Source organism: Lissotriton helveticus, chromosome 4_2 (genome assembly GCF_964261635.1).
Source record: "Lissotriton helveticus chromosome 4_2, aLisHel1.1, whole genome shotgun sequence".
NCBI lineage: Eukaryota > Metazoa > Chordata > Amphibia > Caudata > Salamandridae > Lissotriton > Lissotriton helveticus.
This window is the reverse complement of record NC_136064.1, coordinates 6,112,491-6,137,498: the sequence shown is the minus strand read 5'-3', so window position 1 is coordinate 6,137,498 and position 25,008 is coordinate 6,112,491. Positions and strand designations below refer to the sequence as shown.

Genomic DNA, 25,008 nt, shown 5'->3' with positions numbered 1-25,008 from the left:
TGTTCGGCGGTGTTGAGGGTGTCGTCTGAGTGGGCGGCGACCTTGAGGGTGGACTTGTGGACGATGGCTATTCCTCCTCCGATTCCATTGGCGCGATCTCTGCGGGTGATCTTGTAGCCGTCCGGGATGGCTATGGCGATGTCGGGCGCCGAGGAGTCGTTCCACCAGGTCTCGGTCAGGAAGGCCACGTCTGGGGCGGAGGTGTCGAGCAGATTCCAGAGCTCGATGGCGTGTTTGCGCGCGGAGCGGGTGTTGAGGAGTATGCAGAGGAGGTGGTTGGGTCCAGTCCTTGGAGGGAGTAAGGAATTGTTATATGTAAGTGGGACTCCTCTTAGCTTCACAGGAATTCTCGGGTGCAAACTCTGGGATCCATAGCAGGTAGTCCCCTTGGCTTTGACTTCTCTATAGTTGGCTCCTTTCTCTGGGATTTGCACCTATGCAGGTTCTTGCAACACAGCTACTTTGAGCAGGCTTCTTCCAGCAGGCAGGGTCCCACCAGTGGGGAACCATGTCAGGAAACTGGTTTCCCACTTATGAATCAAGACCTGATTACTGAGATTCCAGGCAAGGTTAGAAGATATATTTCTGTGTTCCCTGACAAGTGCTTAAATGGGTTAATACAGCAGGTGGGAATAGTTTTCATTTGTTTCCTTATTCCCATCATGTTCTGGTTTTTCAGTGAGCCAAGCAAGGATATCTGTAATCATGTCCTCTTGTTTACATTCAGATACAAAAGAAGATGTTTTAACAGCCACCAGACAGATACATTTCTAAAAAAGTCACCATGTCCAGTTGAACACACCCGGCACCTTTGTACACAGCAACTGAGTTTAGTTAGAATCAATATTAACACTTCCAGAAAGTAGATAGCGTTAGAAGACAGAGTGAGAAGTAATTGCTGTGGACAAAGGATTGAATCTAGACAAAACAATTAAAATGTAAAGTAGTACATAGTAGAGCAAAGGCCGAGGTCCAAAGAGTTAAGTGATGTCATAACACTTTGAAAAGTTGGATTGTCAGATTCTGGCACTTGAACCACATTCTAAATTCACTGTTGCTTTGAGAATTTTTGAACTTGTGAAAGTTTGATGACATCAAGTTTAATTCCTTTGAAACATAATACATGAAAACAGATCGGAGATGCTCTGAGAACGGTAATAAAAAAATACTGGAAAGATCAATGCCCTCCTTTGACACAGGTAAACACATCATCCATCTTGAAAAGGACATTGTTTTAAATTAAATGCAATTCAACCCAATCCAAAAAACACAAAAGGCAATATACCACTAAAAATATAACTGTAGGGCAGTCTTTAATTTTCAAAGTTGTATAGCACATAAAATAGCAGCATGTATTGTTAAGATGTTAAATTGTGTACATCTTTATACTTTTTGTTAAATGTGATGGTGCTAGGCCTGAATGTGAAAGAATTTAAACTATGGATAAGATCATTCACTTCCTGAACCATGATATGTGTGTTCATATTTTTTAGATATTGCTCTATTAATATCTACCTTTTCTTTTGCTTTTCAGACATTACCTCACCCTCCTCACCCACTGACTCGAGCACCTGCATTCAAAATCCCGCTGGACCGGTACCACTCATTACCCCTTTCTCAAAGCACACCAACGGGGCTTGACCAGGTGGGATGGATGAAGAGGATGCTGTTGAGCACAGGTAATGCTCACCTGCTAAGGTTATATTCATTGAAACATCTGCTGCTCATCCACTTCAAGTGTATGCCTCACTTTGTCTGCTGAGCACACCATTAATATGCCTCTAAATAGTAGCCCTTGCAGTAATTTCATTAATTTATTATGAACTTTAAATGTGAAACAGACCGGTTGCGGTGGGTACTGTTGGGAGCTCGTTGGAGACTAGTTAGATACATCGCTACGCATCTTCCAGAGGGGGTTGATTCTTTAAGTAGATGTACTTAGGCTAGCAAACATAAACCTTGTAGTTGCAGTAGCATGTATGTTGTGTTGGGTCAGACCATTTCGATTCTACATGTCTGAGATATAGGAGAACCTACATTAGTTGCCAGCGACACTATGAATCTTCTCCACTTGACAATGAGTTGTTTCTTCTCCTGTAAAAGTCTGGCAATTGGGTGTGGGTGAGGGAATTTATTAAGTAGCCACATCTCCAAATAGCTACAGAACAGCTCCATTCCCAGGATTAGTTGATGCTGCAAGGGGGCAGTTTGGTTTTTGAGGCCTGTGGTGCCAGGCCAAGGGACCTCGGGTCCTCAGGTGGAGCGAGCTGAGGAATGTTTTGATCTCTCATTGACCCTGAAACCAGAACTGACCATAGTTCCCCCACAGTCTATTACTCCCAAGAGGCAAAATGGAATCTGCCACAATGAGGGCCATCCCAGTGAGCTGATCCTGATGCAGCATTGGGAACCATCCTGGGACCGAAGTGGTTTTGTTCTCAATGCCTCATTGGGCAGAACTTGAGTTTACCCCTGACAGCCCAGCCTACATGACAATGGGAAGAGCTCTGAATAAAGCGTAAAGGGAGGAATAGGAGTGAGCATTTGCCACTGGCTTTTGAGTTAGTGCCTACTGACTTATGAACACAGTTACAGATTAATGTCTTAGAAGGGTAGGGATCACCATTGGCGTGCCTGGAATAGCATTCTATGCCAGAAATGTGAGAAAGGAGCTCTGAGTGACATCATTAATGACAAAACTGTGCATGGCGAGGGTACGAGTTATAGTTATTTGAGATAACTATAACCAGTACATTTCAGTGGTTTTGTTATATTTAAATGGTATGTTTTAACTGACATTTTCACCTAACTATAAAGTCCCTTTAACCTTTGGTTGGAGGGTGGGTAGGTGTGTCTCTTTGTGTTCACGCATTAGATCCAAGGTTAAAGTGCTGTTATACTTAGGTGTTGAAATGAGATAAGAACTAACGTTTAAAAAATGAAAAACAACTGAAATTTGCTAGTTAGAGTTTAGGGAACTAACTCTAACCTATGCCCCCATCAGAAACTGTTTATGACTTAACATATTACATAACTCATGAGATGTTAAATACCAAGCACACGTGGATGCACAGCCCCCGCTGAGGATGGCATCAGCCATGTACACCATTAGTATGGCCCAACACCCAGACCACTGGAGGCAGCCAATCCCCACTGTGAACTGCCTATGGCCTGCCCAATGAGGTTAGCCACAGGTGTAGCCTATGACCATACTATTCTAATTTTTTTTACAAAGGTTTTTCAGTACAGCGGTACCCTACTGGGAGCCCAGCTGGGATCCATGGTACCAGTGCTGTCACCATAGTTCCAGGCTCAGCACAGTCTGTACTCCTGCTAGACTCTACAACCAACTCCCTGTGGATGCCCAATCCCCCGTATGTTGCCCAACCTTCGGCCCAACTCTGCATCCTACTCGCCACATGCGCCCACGCCCCCGAATGTGGCGCCATCTCCCTGCAGCGCAAGGCCTTCATCCCTCTGAGTCCTCTCCTCACAAGTGCTTCGGGCCAGGACGTCTGTACTATTCCCCTCTAGATCCTTTTTCACAATGGTTTTCAGGAAACGGGGACCACGTCCTGTCATGTCGGCCGCAGCATTCAGAGTTGCAGTCAGCTAAGTAGATTACTAGGTCCCGCAGGACAAAGACTAGTCCCTCGGCCAAGGAAAAAGCAAAGAAAAAGCTTCCTCTGCCAATCAGACCGCCTTCTATTTTAAATTTTCGGGACCGCTGGACTCCCTTAGGAACAACCGCCCAGATATACCTTACATCTGAACCACTTCATACCTACTCTGAACACCTCTTTAAATGCGAATTTCTCAAATACGGCTCAACTGATTTACAAAAAGCAGGCATTCTGAGTAAAGTTCTAACTTTCTGCTAAATTCTGTTCAGCACTTTTCTTCAGTGTCAGACAGCAAAGATTCCTACTGGAAAGAACATGAAAAATCAGCATTTTCAGACTCCATTTTTATGGCCCCTGCTAGACTAATCAGCGCAAAACTTTCCACGAAGGAGCCGAGGTAGATGAACGTTTTGTTTGGAAAGTTTAGTGTAGATTCGACAAATGCTGCTAAAGTTATTAGTGAAAACAAAGTTGCTATGGAAACTGTACTCTAGCTATAACTACGCAGTGGCCATTACCACTGTGTAATATACATACATAGAAGGTAACTATAACATGCGCCTCTACTGTCATCGAGGGGATCTGGTGACATTTCTAAACCACAAAGCAAAAAACTGAGAGGTTTATAAACGTCACCTGAGCCCGGAGATGCCAATATAGGACCATATTACGCAGGACTCGTTATGTATTTTTTAGATGACATGATTTATTAATTGATTTTAGTACTCTGAAAGATTTGAGCATTTGAGCGTCATCTGTTTAATATTCATCATTTTCTTTTGACTGCAGAGATGTCTTCCCATGTTTTGAGAAATGTGTATTTTTGTAATAATATTGTGGTAATATTTAAAGTGTGTTTATGAAACAATGCACTATTACAACCCAAGTGTTAAATGCAAATCGCACTGTAAACAAAATGAAACAACTCATTCTAAAATGTGCTTTTCTTTTGTAGTACATTGACACTATAGTGTAGGTTTATCAAGACCAGTAAAAAGAAAGTTGAGATGAAAGAGGTCTCATTGCATGGTACCCCTTCAATATTTGGACTGAGGCTGCTGGTTTGTTTATTCTGAAATACACAGAAATTTGCTAACCAGGCCCCAATGCACGTGCTCCCTGGATCCATCAAAGTGCATGTGCAGTTGGCTAATCCCTGATTAGTATATTTAACTTACCTGTAAGTCCACAGTATACGGTACAAAGTGTACCCAGAGCTAGTAAGTTAAATGTCTCCACTGGACTGCTGACTTTACTGTACCACCGATGCCGTGACCACCTGAAAACACAGCTCAAGGTCTGCATTGCAGCCTAGTTGGGCTACTTTTAGAATGCCAACTCGACATGACAAAACAATCATTTTGTATGCCCAAACCTTCCTTTTTAATATTTGTAAGTCACTCCTAAGGCGGGCCTTAGTAGCCCCTGAGACAGGTTGCCAGATATTAAAAAGAAGGACATGATGAATGTAACCTTTACATATCCTGACAGTCAAAACTCAAAATTGTAATTTTCACTGTAGCAAGGCTGGTGGCCCCATTGGCAAACATGGATTTCCATTAGCCCACAAACTTAATGCTAACTTTCATTTGGATTACCGTACCTAGTACTCCAAAGTATCAAAATAATCATTATATTAAACCTGACATAATGCTAAAGTTGGATTTAAAATAACTTTTAATGCTAAGGTGGCTTTAGAAAGTCTCCAATTTCTTGTGCCAAACTTTTAATATCCATTTCTGGTTACCCTCAGCAGTTGTCACCTGAGACAGCTGGCTGCCCTCCTGATAAGTTGTGTCAAGCATTTTCAGGAAGGGAAACAAAGTGTCTACTGAAGGGAGGAGGCGTGACCTCCACCTGTCAGAATGGCCCTGGGCCGGTAGCCACAGATAGACCAGCTCCAAAGGGGTCCCTTTCAGCTTTCCTCCTTCTTTGTGTAGGTCGATAGGATGGCCTCTTCTCCAGAGGGGAAAACCCATTGCAGAACCAGTTTTCCAGGAGGGCGTGCCTATGACTCTGTCGCAGGGAAGAAGTGTTCCGAAATCCTAAATTTGGGCAAAGAGAGGCCCTGTGTAATTGATTTATGCCTGCCCTACAGGAAATTATGTAAAACTGGGTAGCGTTGACCCATGGGAATAGTGGCCCCATTGGCTTGTCAGTCCTCTCCACCCACAACCTCGAAATTGGTATTAAAGTGGCGCCCCTGGCTTCCGGTCTCAGAACACTGCTGTATTTCGAAAGAACAGAAGAGGGACAGTGTCTGCAGAACCTGTGGACCTCAGAAAGAAAGACTGCACAAGGAAGACTGCACCTGCGGAACCAAGACAGGACTTCAGAAAGAGACAGGGCTGCTTCTATTCGTGGATGAAAGATCCCACGGGAGAAACCTGCTCCAAGACAAGGACTAGTGAGTGGACTCCAATGGCTAGTTGGCTATTCTCCTGTTAAGCTTCAGAGACAAAAAGGTTAAAGAAGCCCTGCACCTGTGAAGTGCCCCGCTGACCAGTTTGCCCTGAACTTGCCCTGGACTCCGCTTGTGAAGTGAAGCTGAGAGATCGAGTTCTAGCTGCTAGTAGGTCCCACTCAGATCCCTGATCCTTGGCTTGTGCTGGAGTAGACCTTTTCTCATCACAGAACTACAATTTGCCAACTCAAAGCTAAAGATGACGATTCCTGAGCATACAGTCTGAGGCTCATAAACTACCACTTTTGCTGGATTGTAGGTAGCCTCAAAGCTGCTGAGAACCAAGGCTTTCACTGGACTCCTGAACTTTGCCAATCCATCAACATCAAACCCAAGACTGGGCGCAGGCTGCAGAGGGCCCTACCAAGCTCCCCGTTGAAAAAAAGGAACCAGAAAAGTCAGAAGGTAAATCTTGACCCGTACAAACCTGGTGCCCGAATTCGAGCCTGACTTCCAGTGACTTTACCCTTGATTTAGAGGCTCATAGTTTACCACTAAAAGTGAAAAGCAGTGATTTACAAACTTTTTCAAAATGTTTGGTGTAAAAAGCAGTGATTTTTGAAAACCTTGCAAAAATCATCACTCTGGTTCCCTACCATCAGATTTTTGTCATTTTAGTATCTATTTTAAGATTAAAACATACTTTAGTATATGTAAATTATAATGGGGGTTTTATTGAGTCATGTTTCTTACTTATTGATTGTTTTGGTACTGATAAATTCTTAGCACTTGTTTACCTTTGAGTTAAGCCTGGCTGCTCTGTGACACAGCTACCCAGGAGACTGGGTGAAGGGTTTATTCAGAGTAACTTAACTGGACCTGGTACGGATGAGTGAAATTTTTACTTGGTGAGGTCTCACAACCACCCTAACAAACAATACACTTTCTCACTTAAAGTAAAGTACAGAGTGGGATACAATTTCTTTTTGTTGATAGGGTTCTAGTTTACAATGTTTATTTTCACACACTGAGGTCTGGAGGATTTGTTGGTAGATGCTTGCATCAAGGGTGGACCTGCATGGGTGAGCTTGTCAGGTGTGCTGATTGATGCTCTGAGAGCAACAATGCCATTGTGAAAGAACACACACATACTAGGACATGGGTCAAAGGGTTTACCTTATCTGGGATGGGCAATGTCTGTTACAAATCTGTAAATAGATTATATACATATGCCTCCTTTTGTTTGGATATTTGCGGCTTGCACAAGTCGCGGAGAACCCCACTGCGGACGAGTAGGTCCGGTGCTGCCACTTATGCAACACGTATCGGAACGACTCGGGTTTTGTCAAGATAAGAGACAGTGTGGCCCAACTCTACACAGACTAGCAACCCACTGTGGAAATACTAATTGTGGTAGGAGAAATTGGCGGCAGGTTCAAAACAATGAAATAATGCATGGAGACTTCGAGTACCAGATTGCACTAGGCGGACACGCCCTGTGGGCGGAACTATTACAGCATTGAAAAACCTACCTGCGACGCCTCCTCTCCACTGTAGCCAATTCTTGTGAACAAGGGCAATGGATGCCCGAAACCGGTAAAGAGAACATGGCAAAATCGGCGAATCTATGCTGAGCTGTGATGCGACGCTGCCTGTCAAAAATAAAGGAACAACACGACGAGAGTGGTTTTCCTAGCATTGTGCCTCCTTTTGTTTGGATATATATATATATATATCGCTACACAATGTGATCCTAAAGCCAACCGAGAGCGCTCTGCAGTGTGTGCTCCGCCCAGGGGTCGGATCCTGACCCAAGGAAATTTTTGTATACAAAGGAGGCGGCACAACCAGGATACTTATCAAGCCTTTTTTATTAGACTTCACCCCACCAACGCGTTTCAGCCACAACTGGCCTTGCTCACGGTCGGCACGGCACGGTGAGCAAGGCCAGTTGTGGCTGAAACGCGTTGGTGGGGTGAAGTCTAATAAAAAAGGCTTGATAAGTATCCTGGTTGTGCCGCCTTCTTTGTATACAAAAATATATATATATATATATATATATATATATATATATATATATATATATATATATATATATATATATATATATATATATATATATATATTCATGTTATATGGGATGATAAAAACTAAATGCATATTGTGACCATCACCCTAGACAAGCATATATACACTCACTAGGCATTCAGTTTCATTTAACCTTGTGCCCCTTACTGTAAAAAAATAAATAAATGCAAAGGTGAGTCTAAATGGATTATTGAATGTTAAACTATATGGACTCTGTAGCAAATTGTATGGCTTACCTGTGCAGAAATGTCAGACAAATAAATCATGCAAGTAGCAGCGGCAAATAGTCCACGTGAGCGCTCTACAAACCCAAAAAATTAAATGGATATGTCATGTACCTCACTGAAAAATGAAGCTACAGAGAATACCAGTGATGTGACAGCTTACCATGATAGATGATGAAAATTGGAATTCAAGAGCAGTATGGCCCGCCCTCAGAGTGACCGTCTAGATATTTCAATGGAAAAAAAAGATGGCGGGTGTTCACGTCATGCAGCGTGAACATGGTGAAATCGAAATGGCAAATACCAAACCAAAATGGCAGACGCCCATGTGCATTGTGTGGAAAAAATGGATTGGGGATGACAGAGTTCCAAATGAACCAAGCCAAAAATGGTAGTCCCCCTGCGTCATGTCACTTGCATGCGAAACAAAAGGTGGTTAAAAAATTGAACAAATGACCCCCCCCCCCCCTCATACCAGGTGAAAACTTTGAATGTCCCCAACCCTGGTTTTGAATGAAAATGGCGTTGCGTTAATGTGAACAGGCAAACTCAGCCTATCTACCAGAAATTGTGGGCATAGAAAAAAGACTGCCACACTAGTCTGTAGAAAGGCATATCTGATGGAACACTGTACCGATGTGTCAGAAAATAAAGTAGAAATGCACATAGGCAAGATAATAATTATGTATGCGAAAGTTTAAATATTATGTGTAACACCCTTTTTGTAGTGTGCATCCATCTTTCGTAATTAAATCAACAGCATAATACCCCTGGTCAGAATACAAATGAAATAAAAACACTAGTGATTATAACTCCAAGCCAAATAAGATATAACGTGACCAGATACCACAAATAAAATGGCCATCTCGTGATGGCTAAGGGACGAAACATCAGGAGTTTGAAATGCTGTTGCAACTCTGGTTTTTGGTCTGATCCCTACCCTGATGTCAGGTGCTAGCAGTATTGTTGCTATTCTGGAGAAAACGAAAGGCCCAAGTCCCCTTAATATATTTCTTTTCTGTGATCACACCTGGCAAAAAAGTCAAAGCTGACTCTACCAAGAACTAAAAAAGAGTCTCTCTCTTGATGGGTGACCTCATCCAATTGCCAATCAAATGGCTTGTAATTTTCATGACATGAGCTCTGGCAGACAGCTTAAACTAAATCTAGCCATACCAAATAATCACATTTTGAAGGTATGATGTGGACTGGATTCCCTTCTCAGAGCCATGGTGTTAAAAGTTAGGCTGAAAACGTCAACATTATCGGCGCCATCTTGCTCTTCTTGAACCCATTCGTGCACGTAAGCGGCAGCCATTTTGAGCACCATGGCCTCCCTGCCCCTCGCTGATAGCCAGCGCGTCTCTCTCTCTCTCTCTCTCTCTCTCTCTCTCTCTCTCAACCTCGCAGGCAACCCCCCCCCCCGCACGACAACCCCCCCGCTCTCACATGCCTAGGGTCGTAAACCCCTCTTCAGCGCAGCTCTGCCCCGGAATCCCATCCTGTTCCCAGCACGACACCTCCCTTCATTCCTTTCATGGTCCCAGGCCCTTCGATACAAACCCCCCTTTTCCTGTGTGCCCGTTTGTCTTCCTCGTTCCCAGGCCGCCACCTGGCCTTGCGGATACTGTTTATTGCCCCCCCCCCTGTACAGTAGGAAGCTTCCCCCATTAAAGGACCCTCGAATTGACCAAAGCCCCCTCCCTATGAGATCCGATCAACCCCACACATCCCGTGAATCGGCGGAATGTCCAGCTGCGCGATAATCATCACCTGTTGTGACCGGGGTGGGGACTTCAACTGTAAATGTGTGTGGGAACGGGCCTGAAGGGGAGATTCCGAGGATGTCCTTTCATACTTCAAAGCATTGCAAGAATGTGTTACCTGCAATAAAGATCATAAACCTGTGTATAAGAGGCCAGGCCTCAGAGATGCGGTTAGAGCGCCTCGTGACGATACTTGCTGTCCGAACTGATGTGTTCTCCTCCGGAGAGAATAAACCCTTGTTTCCTGCCTTCCAGTCTCCAGCGCCTGCCTCTTCATTGATTAATATTTTGTGGGTCAAAGAGGCGATACCGCCGGGCAATACTTAAGGATCTTTGTTTATTGGTTGTCCCTAACCCTTTTTTTACAATTGGCGTCCCATACGTGGGGCCCATCAGTGACTCGTGGATCCAGTGGGAGAGGTCCTGACGACAGAGTGAACGACTGCAAGGATCGGGAAGTGCACCTGTCCGATAGACCCTCGTCTGACAGCCGATCATCCGAACTTCACTGGTTCCGAACAGACCTCTCTCGAGTGATCTACGGTCCTGACTGGGAACCATCAGGAGTGCCGCGAGGATTACGAAGAAAAGAGGACGATCGGGCGCTGGATTCGGAAGACAAGAAACTGTCCATGCGGTCCGGGTAAGGTCGTGTAAACACGACGAATTGCGAAATGATTGTTTGATTGTTTGGAAAATACTAGTATTACTCTTTGTCGATTTGTTTGGAGATTCGCTGTCTGCAAACGGAGAAACAACAGGCTCTCTCTTTGCAAGCAGTGAAGGATAGGTAACGCAGCCGTCGTGCCTATCTTTCTCCCCCACTGATTAATTATTTGAACCTGGACTACTGTTCACGGATTGTTCTCTGGAGATTCTCTGTCTGCAAACAGGAAGGCACCCCCCCCCCCCCTTTACAGATAGTGAAAGGGTAGGTAACGCAGACCTTTGCGGGCCTACTTATTCTCCCCACTGAATTGTTTGATTGACCGAACGTTGACTATTCGATATTGGTTCATGAGGTATTCACTACCTGCAAACAACGTAGAATAGAAATATTCTGTCTAGTCTTTGCATGCAGTGATAAGATAGGCAGTGCTGACTTTTGTCCCCGTTGTGATCCGTCATGCCTGTCTTCTCCCCACTGATTGGTAGCCTGTTTAGCCCGGACCGCTTATTAGAGATGAACCATCCGGCTCCACTGGAAGGCACCCCTAATAAGGACATGTTCATGAAGCATGGATTGATCGCTATAGCCTATAACAAGCTGTGGCATAAATACACGAAAAAGGATCGAGAAAGTCAGTGGCCACTGATAGGATCCTTCGATGATGACAAAATAAACGCGCTAGAAACAGCCCTTGGTAAAAACAAGACAACGCCCACTATGCTTGATAGTTTCGGCATGTGGCGCAAAGAAACTGAACAACGTAAAAAGAAAACTGAGAGTAGGTTGGGAAAAGAGCTGCGAAAAGCAGCCCACCTAGCTGCTCAGAAACTAGAAGAAGAGATAAAGGAAAGAGAGAAAGCCAAACAGAAACTAGAAATGGAAACATCAAGCCAGTGTCCGGTTAGAACGTCCTCCACGCTCTACCCTGATTTACCCTCGAAACAACGAGCCAACGATGATCTGCTGTTAGGTCCTCCGATCATCTACATGCCCCCTCCATATGCCCCTTCCCAACCCTTAGCACAGCACCCACCACCCCCAGGTACAAACGAGGGTAGCGCCACAGCTTCGGCCCCCATGGCCTCTGTGCCGGCCGAACTCCTTGTATTAAATACTACACAAACGACAACGTTAGGCGACCCTGAGACCCGAAGGGTTGGTTCTGCAAGAACAAGCAGACTAAGCAAAGATGAGCGTGCAGGGATCGACAAGATAGCACGGACACTGGTAGAAAGGAAGGAAGATGAAGAGTACATCACGGATATGTTTAACTCGTATACAGGGAGTCACAGACGACATTTTACCGTACGACTGTGTTACCATGTCTTGAACGCATACGAGGACCGATATCGAGACAAAGGTCCCGAGAGCCTAACGACTCTGTACCGGAAGGTCGATATCGGGGATGAGGGCGAGTGTGATGTGACGGACCTCCTTACGCATACGCTTGAGGTTTTCCGCCACCTCACTGAACGAGAATCAGGAACTAAACCCACGACATCCGTAGCGACCGAACCACAAACTGAGCAATCTAACACCATGATGCCGATACGAGAGGCTGCCCCTTACTGGGTTCCTCCACGAGGTGCAGGGACTAACGATGATGCAAACCACCAAGATGCAAAAGGAAGGGTAGTGTACAACTGGGTCTACCAGCCTTGGGACCGGCAAGAGATTCTGACATTCCGGAAATCTCTGCCTGACCTACGTAAAAACCCCACTGCCTTCTATACTGAATTGGGTACAGCCCTAGGCTCAACGATTATGACCCTGGCTGACATCGACTTGTTTTTCGGGTTATGTCTACCAGCTGATGTGTGGAAGCAAATCCGGAAAGTCGACCACCTTGAGCTGTTTGGACATACCTGGTCACAACTCGATGACATTGATAAACAACGAGGACCTGGACAAAAGCCTTTGAAACCCATTCTAGACCTTCCAGATAAAATCGTACAGAAATTAAAAACCCTGATTCCAGAAAAGAAAGTGGACTGGTCGATAGTAACGGCCTGTCGCCAGAAACCCCAGGAGGATGTATCGGACTACTTCTCCCGGTTTGAAACGGTGTTCTCCGATTACAGCAGCCAGGACATGACCACTGCAACCGGACACCATCTGTTTGTCCAGAATTATGTTAAGGGTCTGTCACCGGAGGTCTCCCAGAAACTGCAGGCTAGCGAGAGTAGTTGGGCAGCCACCAAACCTACGGCTATCCTCCAGATGGCCCAAAATTATGAACATCAGAAAAATGAAAACGATAGAGCAACAGAGAAAAAGAAGAAGGACTTGAAAGAGAGGGTGATGATTGCCCAACTGCAAGGGGTGACTATAGGACGAGACCAATACCGGGGAAACTATCAGACGAACGTCCCTAAGACAGCACTTCCCAAGGACCGCACTTTGACTCCCCACATTGGACGTACAGACATTAGAGAGGACCAGTGTGCTTTCTGTAAAGGAACTGGCCATTGGAAATCCCAATGCCCAGTTCTTCTGGAAATAATCAGAAGCAAAGACCCCAAGGACATAGCAAGTGGACCGAGAAATAAGGGACAACAGCGAGGGCCCCCAAATGACGCGACTAACGACAGATCAGGCAGACCAAATACATTTGATCGACCCAGACAGAACCAATGCCAGCAATCTGACTACGATGACGCCCACAACTTTGCATAGGACCGCCAAGGGCAAGGGAGGGATCCAGTCGAGCTCTATGTTGACCAGCAAGGCCCTTACGTAACTGCTAAGGTCTTGGGTACGAAGTCTCCATTTCTGGTAGACACTGGCGCAACACGTAGTGCGTTATCTAAACGACTGATTCCAAGGGCACCCTTGTCTGGCTCACTTATAACATCGACAGGTTTCGATGGAACGCCCTCCACTAACCCTTTGTCCGCCCCGATCCTCTTCGACTTAGAAAACAACACCACTGACACCACGTTTTTGCTTTCCTCCAATAGCCCTGACGCCATTATGGGACTTGACTTATTGAAACACTTCCGAGCGACAATCAGATGTTCTCAAGACGGAGTCCGAGTTTTCCTTTACGAAAACCCCGTTCTGCTTAGACATTGCCCTCCCCGACGCATGTTTTCCATCACCGACGCTGACACATCCCTGCTTGACACTCTGCCTCCGTATCTGTGGGCCAAGACGGATTCGGACGTAGGGCGCATGTTGATTGACCCAGTGCACATTACTGTCCGACCAGACGCAACACTCCCAAAACTACCACAATATCGGATATCGCCCGAGGGCGAGAAGGCATTGGTAAAGATTATTCAGTCGCTGATAGACGCAGGAGTGGTAGAGGAAGTGGTTAGCAACGTTTGCAACAGCCCTATCTTGCCCATCATCAAGAAACAGGGAGAGGGAGATGAGAAAGCATACCGTTTTATCATTGACCTTCGAGAGATCAACAAAGTGGTGGTACCCCAGTACCCCGTGGTCTCAGACATCACCACCATCCTGACTTTGATTCCTTCTACTGCCACCACCTTCACTGTCATTGACCTCAAAAACGCATTCTTTTCCATCCCCATCCACCCAGACAGCCGATATCTTTTCGGCTTCACCCTAAAAGCCCGCTCATATAGGTTCTGCCGAGCACCCCAGGGCTACACAGAAAGCCCTAGCATCTACAGCCAGGCCCTCAAGAGACAACTGGATCAAGTCCAGTTACCCGATGGAGTGGTGTTAGTGCAATATGTCGATGACATCCTTTTGGCAGCTGACACCACTCCATTAGCAGTTACAGCCACCATTCAACTCCTGCACTTCCTTGCGGAAAATGGCCACAAGGTCTCCAAGAAGAAGTTGCAAGTCTGCCAACCCCAGGTCACTTACCTAGGCCACCTTTTGTCCAAAGAAGGAAGGAAACTCACTCCCGACCGGATCCAAACCCTTCTCGAAACTCCTGTCCCTAAGACCCAGAAACAGGTTCGCTCCCTACTAGGCCTCACCTCCTTCTGCCGACAGTGGTTACCAAACTTTAGCCTCGTTGTGAAACCGCTGCTTTCTCTGCTAGCTAAAGACGTCCCCTTCCCACTCCCTTGGACCCCTGAGTGTCAAACCTCCTTCACGGAACTACGAGATGCCCTTTGTTCGGCCCCTGTCCTAGGTACCCCCGATTACACAAAGCCCTTCTCCCTTTACACTCACGAAAGGGAGGGGTGCGCTTTATCTGTCCTGACCCAGTCCATTGGCCCAAAGCAACGACCGTGCGCTTACTTCTCTGCCACTCTTGACCCTGTAGCCAGAGCCTTGCCTGCCTGCCTTCGAGCTGTAGCTGCTGCTGCAATCTCTATCCGACAGAGTGAGGGGATCGTGCTCTCGAATTCCCTCACGGTACTGGTACCCCATGCGGTTGACACCCTCCTGAACCAAACCAAGACGCAACACCTGACGAGTGCACGACTGACTGGATACGAACTGACTTTGCTTGCACCCCATATCACCCTGAAAAGATGCACCACACTGAACCCGGCAACTCTGTTACCCTTACCAGAGAACGATCCCAATGTGCACCCTGTACATGACTGCGTGACTCTTACGGACGAAAAGACTAGAAGTAGGGTTGACCTCAGAGACACGGCTTTTCCTGACCCTGACGGAGAGCTGTGGGTGGACGGTTCATGCATCAAACTCCCCGATGGCACCACTTCCGCTGCCTATGCGGTCACCACGGCTCGAACTGTAGTCGAGACAGCCCGCATCACGCAACGATCTGCCCAGGCAGCGGAACTGATTGCCCTGACACGAGCCTGCATTCTGGCAGCAGGAACTACAGCGAACATTTACACCGACAGCCAGTATGCCTTCGGGGTGGTTCACCATTTTGGGCTCCTTTGGAGGGAAAGGGGATTCCTGACCTCACACGGCACCCCCATTTTGCACGGGGATCTAGTCTCCGCCTTGATCAAAGCTGTCCTTCTCCCCACAAAGCTTGCAGTCGTCAAATGCCAGGCACACAAAAAGGTGACAGACATTATTGGGCAGGGAAATGCACTAGCCGACATCACTGCCCGAACGACAGCTGAAAATAGGACGACAACACATATGTACGTGACCAGGTCACAAGCAGAAAAATGGACTGACGCTAGGGACACTATTAGAGACATTCAAATGGCTAGCACACAGCACGAACTGACTGAATGGACACGGGTGGGGTTAAAAGATGACGAAGGCTGCTGGCGGACAAGAGACACAAACAAATGGTTGCTACCTGACTCGTACCTGATTCCCATACTGACTATGGCACACTCCCCTGCCCACATAGGATCAGCCCCCATGATTGAACTTGTCTCCAGAGTTTGGCACAATGATAAAATCACAGACTCCGCCAAACGTCTGGTCCAACAATGCTTGATATGCCTGCAACACAACCCCGGGAAAGGAACTGTAGTACCCCGGGGAGGATTTGGGGTCCCAAATCACCCGTTCGAAGTCCTGCAGATGGACTACATCCAGCTAGACAGATGCCAAGGCCTGAAATATGTACTTGTTGTGGTATGCGCATTTAGTAAATGGGTGGAAGCATACCCAACCCGTGACAACACTGCTATGGCCACTGCAAAAGTACTGTTAAAGGAGTTTTTCCCCCGTTACGGCCTTTGTCGTATTTTATGGAGCGATAATGGCCCCACTTCATAGCCGAAGTCATCCAGCTCCTCTTAAAGGGGTTGGGCATCAAGCAGAAGTTCCACGCAGTCTTCCACCCCCAGTCTGCTGGACTTGTTGAGCGACACAATGCCACACTAAAGCTGAAACTGGCCAAGATAGTGGCTACCACGGGTCTGAAATGGCCAGACGCCCTCCCACTGGCATTGCTATCGATGCGTTCCACCCCCACCAAACATCACTTAACACCTTATGACGTCGTTTTCGGCCGACCCATGAGTGTCTGGTCTGCACCGAAACCAACTTCCATTCATGACGTCCCGGACGTCCTAATGTCTGATTATCTGTATAAATTGACTGAAACTCTGTCTGTCATTCATCAGCAGGTGCAGCAGGCCATCCCCGATGCTTCCAGGGGTCCGGGTCACGCCATCCAACCTGGAGATTTCGTGCTGATCCGAAACTTTCAGCGGTCGAAGAGTTTGGAACCCCGGTGGACGGGCCCCTGGCAAGTGTTAATCACCAACCGGACAGCTCTTCGTGTGGAGGGGAAACGGCACTGGCTGCACGCACACCACTGTAAGAAGGTCTCCTCGACCCTGGCCACGACAGAAAACATCGACAACCAAGAAGAGCTCCTGAACAAGGACCGACCGTCACTAACCTGCTATCCAGATACCGAAGCACTTGAACTTTCAAAATTCTCTGATCCCACTGTGCCATCCAGAGAAGGGTATTTCCTGCGTCGAAAGGAAGGAGCTTCGGCTAAGTAGACCACGGACTAAGTTAAATCTCAGGACGGCGACCTAAACACCACCAAGGGTCGCCCGGAGAGAAGCTAAACGAAGTCTGTGGTTCTGCCCGCTACCGAGCACCTTGAAGATGATGGAAGCGCCAGATAAGAAGATGATGGAAGCGCCAAATAAGAGGATGATGGAAGCAACAGGAAATACCCACTACAGAAACCCAAGGACAGACAGACTCCACAGCTCAAAGACAATTGCACTCTTCATCACAATCCTTTTCTGCTTTCTCCTCATGACCACACTCTGGATTATGGAAGAAAATGCACCTGCTCACGAAACATTCCTGACCACTGCTCAGCCTACCACCATGAAAGAACATTATCTGATGTTGCTCTCTCCTCAACTCAGAGAGAGACGAAAGGAGTTTTGGAATAACTCTTTCGTACAGCTACTTCACCAGCACAATCTCGCCACCAATGCCACCAACTGTTGGATCTGTGGGTTGCTACCCCACGCCACTGGACACTCGATACCATTCATCCCTTCACCCTTCTCAGTTCATGGCTCCTGCCTTGCTTGGCTGATCCTCCTACAAGAAAGCTATAAGGACAATGCCACCTCCAGCAAAACCGTAACGCATTTCTTCCACGGGGTCTGGCGAAACAGAACAAAGACACACTTCTGCCCGCAGACCTCCAACGACTCAATCCACATGGACATCCCTGCTAAAGAGCGAATTGAAATGCAGGTGTTCAACAATCCAACCAGACCCACCTTCTCCTACCTGCGGAAACGAACGGCTGCCACCCTGACTGTAGCCCTGTCAGTCATCAACGTCACAGGCCACATGTGCATAGAAGGACTTGGGACACAGCTGGTGGGCCGCAGTGCTTGCCGTTTTACCAGAACTTTGGACTCCACGGATCCACCTTCCTTTGTGTCGTCCCCAAACATGTATTTCGTCTGCGGCACAAAGGCCTACACCTGGCTCCCCAAAGGCTGGGGGGGCACTTGTTTCATCTCCTTCATCCTTCCTCCGACTTATGTGGCCCCAGCGAACCATCATAGACAAAAACGAGCCAAGGACATTGAACAAGCCGACTCAACAGGAGCGCAGTTCCTCGATGCCATGAAGGGACTTGTTCCCCTCTGGGGCCCGATGGCAAACAGCCGTGCCATCCGACATCTGACTCAGGCAGTTGAGACAACAATGAACATCACAGCTGGTATCTTTGCTAACAACACTGCCGAGCTTCAAGCGGTCCGCTTGGTGGCCCTCCAGAACCGCCTTGTCCTAGATGTGGTTCTTGCAGACCGTGGTGGAGCATGCCGCATTATTGGGTCCAGCTGCTGTACATACATACCGGACAACTCACCCTCAGTGTACAAAGCCATCGAACACCTTCACAGACTCTCTTCAGAAGTCCACCAGGATCAGGAAGAATGGTCGCTTGGTGGTTGGTTCTGGAACACCGTTAAGAACTGGGGCTGGAGACTGTTCACCATTATCCTGATTCCTGTAGTTGTGATATGCGGTCTATGCTTAGGAATTCAATGTCTGCCGCCTCTGTGTTCATTATGTACAAATTGTATTTGCCCTAAGACTGTGGACTTTGGGAACGAACGCATGGGAGCATTATATGATGCCGAGGTTAGGAATTTGATGAAGATTGACATTAAGTAGGCAAGTTGGCTAGATATGTTGAAAAGGGAGGACTGTTAAAAGTTAGGCTGAAAACGTCAACATTATCGGCGCCATCTTGCTCTTCTTGAACCCATTCGTGCACGTAAGCGGCTGCCATTTTGAGCACCATGGCCTCCCTGCCCCTCGCTGATAGCCAGCGCGTCTCTCTCTCTCTCTCTCTCTCTCTCTCTCTCTCTCTCTCTCTCTCTCTCTCTCAACCTCGCAGGCACCCCCCCCCCGCACGACAACCCCCCCGCTCTCACATGCCTAGGGTCGTAAACCCCTCTTCAGCGCAGCTCTGCCCCGGAATCCCATCCTGTTCCCAGCACGACACCTCCCTTCATTCCTTTCATGGTCCCAGGCCCTTCGATACAAACCCCCCTTTTCCTGTGTGCCCGTTTGTCTTCCTCGTTCCCAGGCCGCCACCTGGCCTTGCGGATACTGTTTATTGCCCCCCCCCTGTACAGTAGGAAGCTTCCCCCATTAAAGGGCCCTCGAATTGACCAAAGCCCCCTCCCTATGAGATCCGATCAACCCCACACATCCCGTGAATCGGCGGAATGTCCAGCTGCGCGATAATCATCACCTGTTGTGACCAGGGTGGGGACTTCAACTGTAAATGTGTGTGGGAATGGGCCTGAAGGGGAGATTCCGAGGATGTCCTTTCATACTTCAAAGCATTGCAAGAATGTGTTACCTGCAATAAAGATCATAAACCTGTGTATAAGAGGCCAGGCCTCAGAGATGCGGTTAGAGCGCCTCGTGACGATACTTGCTGTCCGAACTGATGTGTTCTCCTCCGGAGAGAATAAACCCTTGTTTCCTGCCTTCCAGTCTCCAGCGCCTGCCTCTTCATTGATTAATATTTTGTGGGTCAAAGAGGCGATACCGCCGGGCAATACTTAAGGATCTTTGTTTATTGGTTGTCCGTAACCCTTTTTTTACAATGGAAGCATGGAATTAGTTATTTCGGTGAAACACTTTATTTTCCGTGAATTGGAGACAATTTTCTTCTCTGTAAGGTACATTTTTTTGCCATCCTCCGTGCAGCGCTTAATTTTAGCCGGTAGTTTTCGTTGCTCAGCTCCCACACCTTATTCTCAGCATCGGATTGAATAGCAGCTGCCACATGTTGGCGCGGTTTCTGTAATTTTGTAAAAGGCACAAAAACAGTTGTTTAATAATTAAATATACATGAAAATCAGTAATACCTGACACACAACGCTAAAAGAATAGCTTGGGTGGTAAGTATGAGTCATTTTTAATGTATATTTAAAGTCTGAATTGTCACACTTGTATGCGTGTGATGGTCAGTTGTGTTGGTACTGTCATCGGCAGCTCTAGTTGGGGCAATGGATGGTGCAAGCTGCAGTGGCCTCCTGACAAGGGCCCTGGCGCTTACGTGTTTTACAAATTAGGTACTGCCTCCCTGCAGAGCAAGAATATGAGGGTAAGCACACCCATCTGATACCACAGCATTGCTCAAGCCATAAGGGTGGGCGTAGTTCGCGAAGTAGCGCTACGCGAAGCTACGCGAAGTGCACTTCGCACTACGCGAACTTCACGTAGCACTACGCAAGCTGCGTAGTAGCATGTTCGCACTGTGCAAGATGCGTTTTCAATGATTGCACAGTTCGGACAAGCATCCGGCACTGTGCAAGCATTGAAAACGGCATCTTGCACAGTGCAAGCTGTAGTTTTCTGCTGCTCGAGTAGATTATTACTCGAGCGGCAGCTTTCTCAACGCGAACAGGTAGTTTCTCATTGAGAGCGGTCGCGAGCATGCGCAACCACTCACAATGATAAACCTGACCTCCTCGCGTTGAGAATCTCGCAGGGATGTTATTTTGCTTGCTCGCGGTCGCGAACATAACGTTCAGGACCGCGAACAAGCAAAAAATGACCGCTGCACTACGCTACGCTGCACTACGCATGTTCGCACTGTGCTACGTGCAGCTCGCGTAGTGCAAAGTTGCGAAAACTTCGCAAACTCCGCGAGTGTAGCGTAGTGCTTCGCCCAGGGTTAGTTTGAAGTGCTGATTTAGATGTAGGCTCTTGCAACAGCCACACGTGGGACCCACTGGACATACGTTTCCGGTGGGTGTCGCTCCATAGACGTCATGTGTAACGTCTCCCAGGAAATGATTGACTTGCCTATTACACATTCTTTCTCAAAGAGGTGTACTGCTTTTATGGGCTAAATGTTTTGTGTATTATCAATTTTGCTCTGTTCTCCGCAAATATCTCTACTATCCATTGTGTATATTTTGTATTCATCTATTTTACAGTAGACCAGCATATACATATTGTTTTGTTTGTAGACCCTATGAACTCGTTTTTTAGTGCATTTGTTGCACAACAGATATAAAATAAATACAGAGACCAAATACCCTCATTTTTGTTTTCCAGCAGAGCCAGACCTGGGTTCAAAGACGCTTGAGGTGCGCAGAGACAGCAGGAAAAGCAAAAGCAGGTGGAAGCCTCTGATGGGGGAGTCTGTCGAGTTGCCGCTTCACAAGGTAGGCCCTGATGCTGTTCACAGTTGTGAGTAGCTCTAGTCTTCTTTGTGCCACACTCCCTAGTCACACAGCATGCTTCTACTAATAGCAGTGCAGTTGCACCCCTGGCGTGGCTGTTTCTACTCACTGAGTTGCTAGATAAAAAAGATGTAAAACTCTAAGCAATTTGTCAGACATAGGACAATGTTAATAGAGTTATGCATATGTTTGGTTGTAAGATTACAGGGCTATCTTTTTACCTTCCCAGACAGTTACTTTCTTAGAGTGTCTAAAAGGAAGTGTTGGAAAGAAAATACATAAGTCGAAAATGTCTTCTTTTTTGAGTGTTGATTTCAGCTATCGTTGCACGTTGTTCGTTTTAGACCGTAGACTGAGGTGTCCTGAGGTTATATGTTTGCAGTATGGTGCTCCCTTAATCTCTGTGACTGTTCGGGGGTCTTCTTGTACATTTTCCAAAACTGTTCGGCATAACTTGCGTCTTAGAAGGTTTAGAGCTGGTTTCATATGAATAAGGATCATCTGTGGTCATATTTGCCTGTTGGGGTTCGTTTGGTCCTTCCTAGAGGTTACTGGCTCCATGGGGCAGAATGTGGTGAAGGGTCTTCTATCATCCATCAGTTTTGACACCCCATGTACGAACTCCATTATTGCTTTGGAATCTTGCAACTTCATAATCAGGGGTGGGTGGAATGTTTTACTCTACCCGTGGAATTGGTAGAATTTGGCGACTCCGCGTTACTCTTTTAACGCTGAGTTCTCGCCAGATTCCTCCAATCGCTGCAAGGCTGAATTGTTTTCCCGCAAGGCTTCAGAAATGCGAGCTGGCAAGCATGCACACAATTTGACGCACCCATCATGATTTTCTAATGTGGGCAGTCGCAGTCAGAGGGCTGCTTCTCCATTAGATTTGCTGCAGCTCGGGTAGATTTTCTACTCAAGCGGCAGCAAAATCAACTCAAATGGCCATGCACTGTTGCGTATTGCATGGCGCAGTTCATGCTGATTTTTCAGTGTTGCTCATGCTACCGGTGCTAAATTGCAGTCCAACGTGCATATTTTCTGCCCTTTGACGGAACTCTGCGGAATCTCTCTGTGTTTTTTTGTAACTCCTCAAGTTTCACACACCCCTATTCATAAAACACTGCTGCTCTCATAATGCAGTTTGTTAACCTGACATATCCGAGGGTTTTTATTTATATGTAGGCAAAACAGGACAGTTGAAATTAAGATAGGCGAGGCAACCGGTGAGTGGGAGGCGACTTGCTCGGTTGACATTACGTTATTACTTATTTAATTTAGTGGTCCATTCTTCTTTTAAACTACAGTTTGTTTTTCCCATGACTGTTTGAAGGAACTTTCCATATTCTCTAAGTGGGAGGTTTGTATTATAGCAACCTTGACAGCTTGCAAGTGGTCAAAGTAAGTGGCCATTAAATAGTGATTGCAAAGGTCTTATAAAAAGTAGTTGTGTGATGTTGCTATCTTTTTAATTGCAAATTTTGTAAAGTTTATGCAAACATTTACAGCATTACAACCTTTCGGCATTTGAGAAAAAAATGCAAAAATAGGTCGTATAACAATAAACGTCTGGAATAAAATACACTCTCAGTATGAACATTCTCTCTTAAAAAAATGTTTTTGAGAGAAAATTCTTCAGCAAGCAAAATTTTATAAAGATTTGACAGCTCGTAATATTTCCAGAACTTGGCAGGCAAATCTTAAATTTCACAAGGCCATAATAAAACATCATACTTGAGTACTTGTTCATATTCCAGGTGTCTTAAATCAGTCAGTCAGAGGTACGCGCTGAGGGCACCACAGTTCCTTACATTTGCACTTTGTACTTGCTATTTTGCACTGGCATCTTGTGTTTTTAAAAACTTGACCTTGTACTCGTCTAATTCGCACCTGCTTTTAAAAATTAATTATTTTATCCTCGCTCCTGCTCACCTTATCCTCTGTTGTCCCGCTATAATTCGTGCTCGCCCCTCCTCTCCATTCCCCCGCGGGTTTTCCCGTTTGTGCGGAGGGAGACCCGGGCTACATCGCTAGTTTGCGTGGACGCCATCTTGGGGGTCAGGGTCAGCGTTCTAGTAGCCCGTCCCACTCGAGTGCATAAAAAGCAATGCTTACCCGGACGCGCAGAGCAAGCCTGTCTGCGCCCGTCCGCGGCCGGCCGGGGTCAGGGACCACAGACCCTGCTCCCCGTGCCAGCCAGCGTCTATGTTATAGCCCAGAGGCTCTTCGCAACTAGGATTCCCCTTTGATGGGAGCATGCAAACACGCCATCTTACCGCACAGCTCACCTCCACTATGCCCACATTGCAGTTTTCAGCCAGGAAACAACCCGCCCCCCCCTCTCATTAACAACTTGAATTTTAAGATGTTTTTAATAAATTGCAGATCCCTGCCATGTCACGCCACCGAAATCTCTATTTTTCTTGAAGAAGAAGCGCTGGAGTCGGTTTTTCTAACAGAAACGTGGCTCTCCCCTAATTCCGATCCTGACCTCGTCCAAGCCTTGCCCCTGGGCTACACCATCACGAGGATGGACCGTCCGGTAGGGAAAGGTGGCGGGATTGCCATCATCTATAAACACGAACTAAACTGCAGAATCCTGGGCAGCCCTGCCATAGACTGCGAGAATGTTACATTCACCATCGAGTTCAGCCCCATTCTCACTCTCACAGGCATGTTAATCCACTGACCCCCGGGCCCTCTCTGAACTTCTGCAAATCCCTTTCTGACCTGGTTGCTAGCTTAGCCAGCTCATCCGCCAATTTCTCTATACTTGGGGACTTCAATCTCCACTTCGACGACCCCTTACAGACTCCTTCGGTAGAACTAATTAAAGACCTAGCGGTCTTCCAACTTTCGCATAAAGTCTCTAAACCCACTCATATAAAGGGCCACTCATTAGATGCAATCTTCTCGAACCTGGATACTTTGGTTGGGGAAAACCCCATACCAGTCCCTTGGTCGGACCACTTTCTCATACCATTTACATGGTCTCCACCAGGCAAAACTATGAAGAGAACCGCCCTCCTCGTAAAATCCAGGCCCTGGTCCAACCTGTCATCTGAACAATTGGCCACTACTTTGAAAGCCTCCAAACCTGCACCATCGGCAGATAAAGCTTTCGCCAATGAAAATTTCAACCGCTGGATAACAAAATTCCTGGATACCCTCATTCCTGAAAAAGACATAAATGTCAAGGCCAAAAACCCCAAAAAGCTGTGGTACACGGATGCTCTCCGAGTCTTAAAACAGAACTGTAAAAAAATGGAGAGAGCTTGGAGGAAAAACTTCTCCCCAGACTCAAAAGAAAAATACAGAAAAAACATCAACCTCTACAAAGCTAATATTAGAACCGCACAGGCCAGCTTCTACGAGGGAAAAATCTTAGCAGCATCTAACTCTACGCGCAAGATTTTTAATGTTGTGAAAACCCTCTCAAAACCTCCCTCAAATTCCGCCCACCCCGACACATCAGGAGCCCAGTGTGACAAACTTGCGGAGTTCTTTTTCTCAAAAATCGACACAATTTTTTCCTCTTTTCCCCCCGCAAACAAACACTCCTTCCCCCCGGTAACTGGCAGCCCGGCCTTGATTACATCCCGCCCTTAGAAATGCCAGAGTTAGAAAAACTGTTTTCCAAAGTTAAA

The 25,008-nt window shown here is 46.7% G+C and overlaps 1 protein-coding gene across 1 annotated transcript in view; it reads left to right on the top strand.

The window, feature by feature from the left end:
- LOC144752157 (uncharacterized) overlaps positions 1-6,537 on the top strand; it is a 412,752-nt gene extending 406,215 nt beyond the window's left edge. Inside the window, exons 6-7 of the mRNA XM_078640086.1 lie at positions 1,535-1,679; positions 6,347-6,537. Of these exons, the coding sequence (XP_078496212.1) occupies positions 1,535-1,679; positions 6,347-6,537 (336 nt within the window). The remainder of the gene's footprint in view (positions 1-1,534; positions 1,680-6,346) is intronic.
- Positions 6,538-25,008: the final 18,471 nt, after the last annotated feature.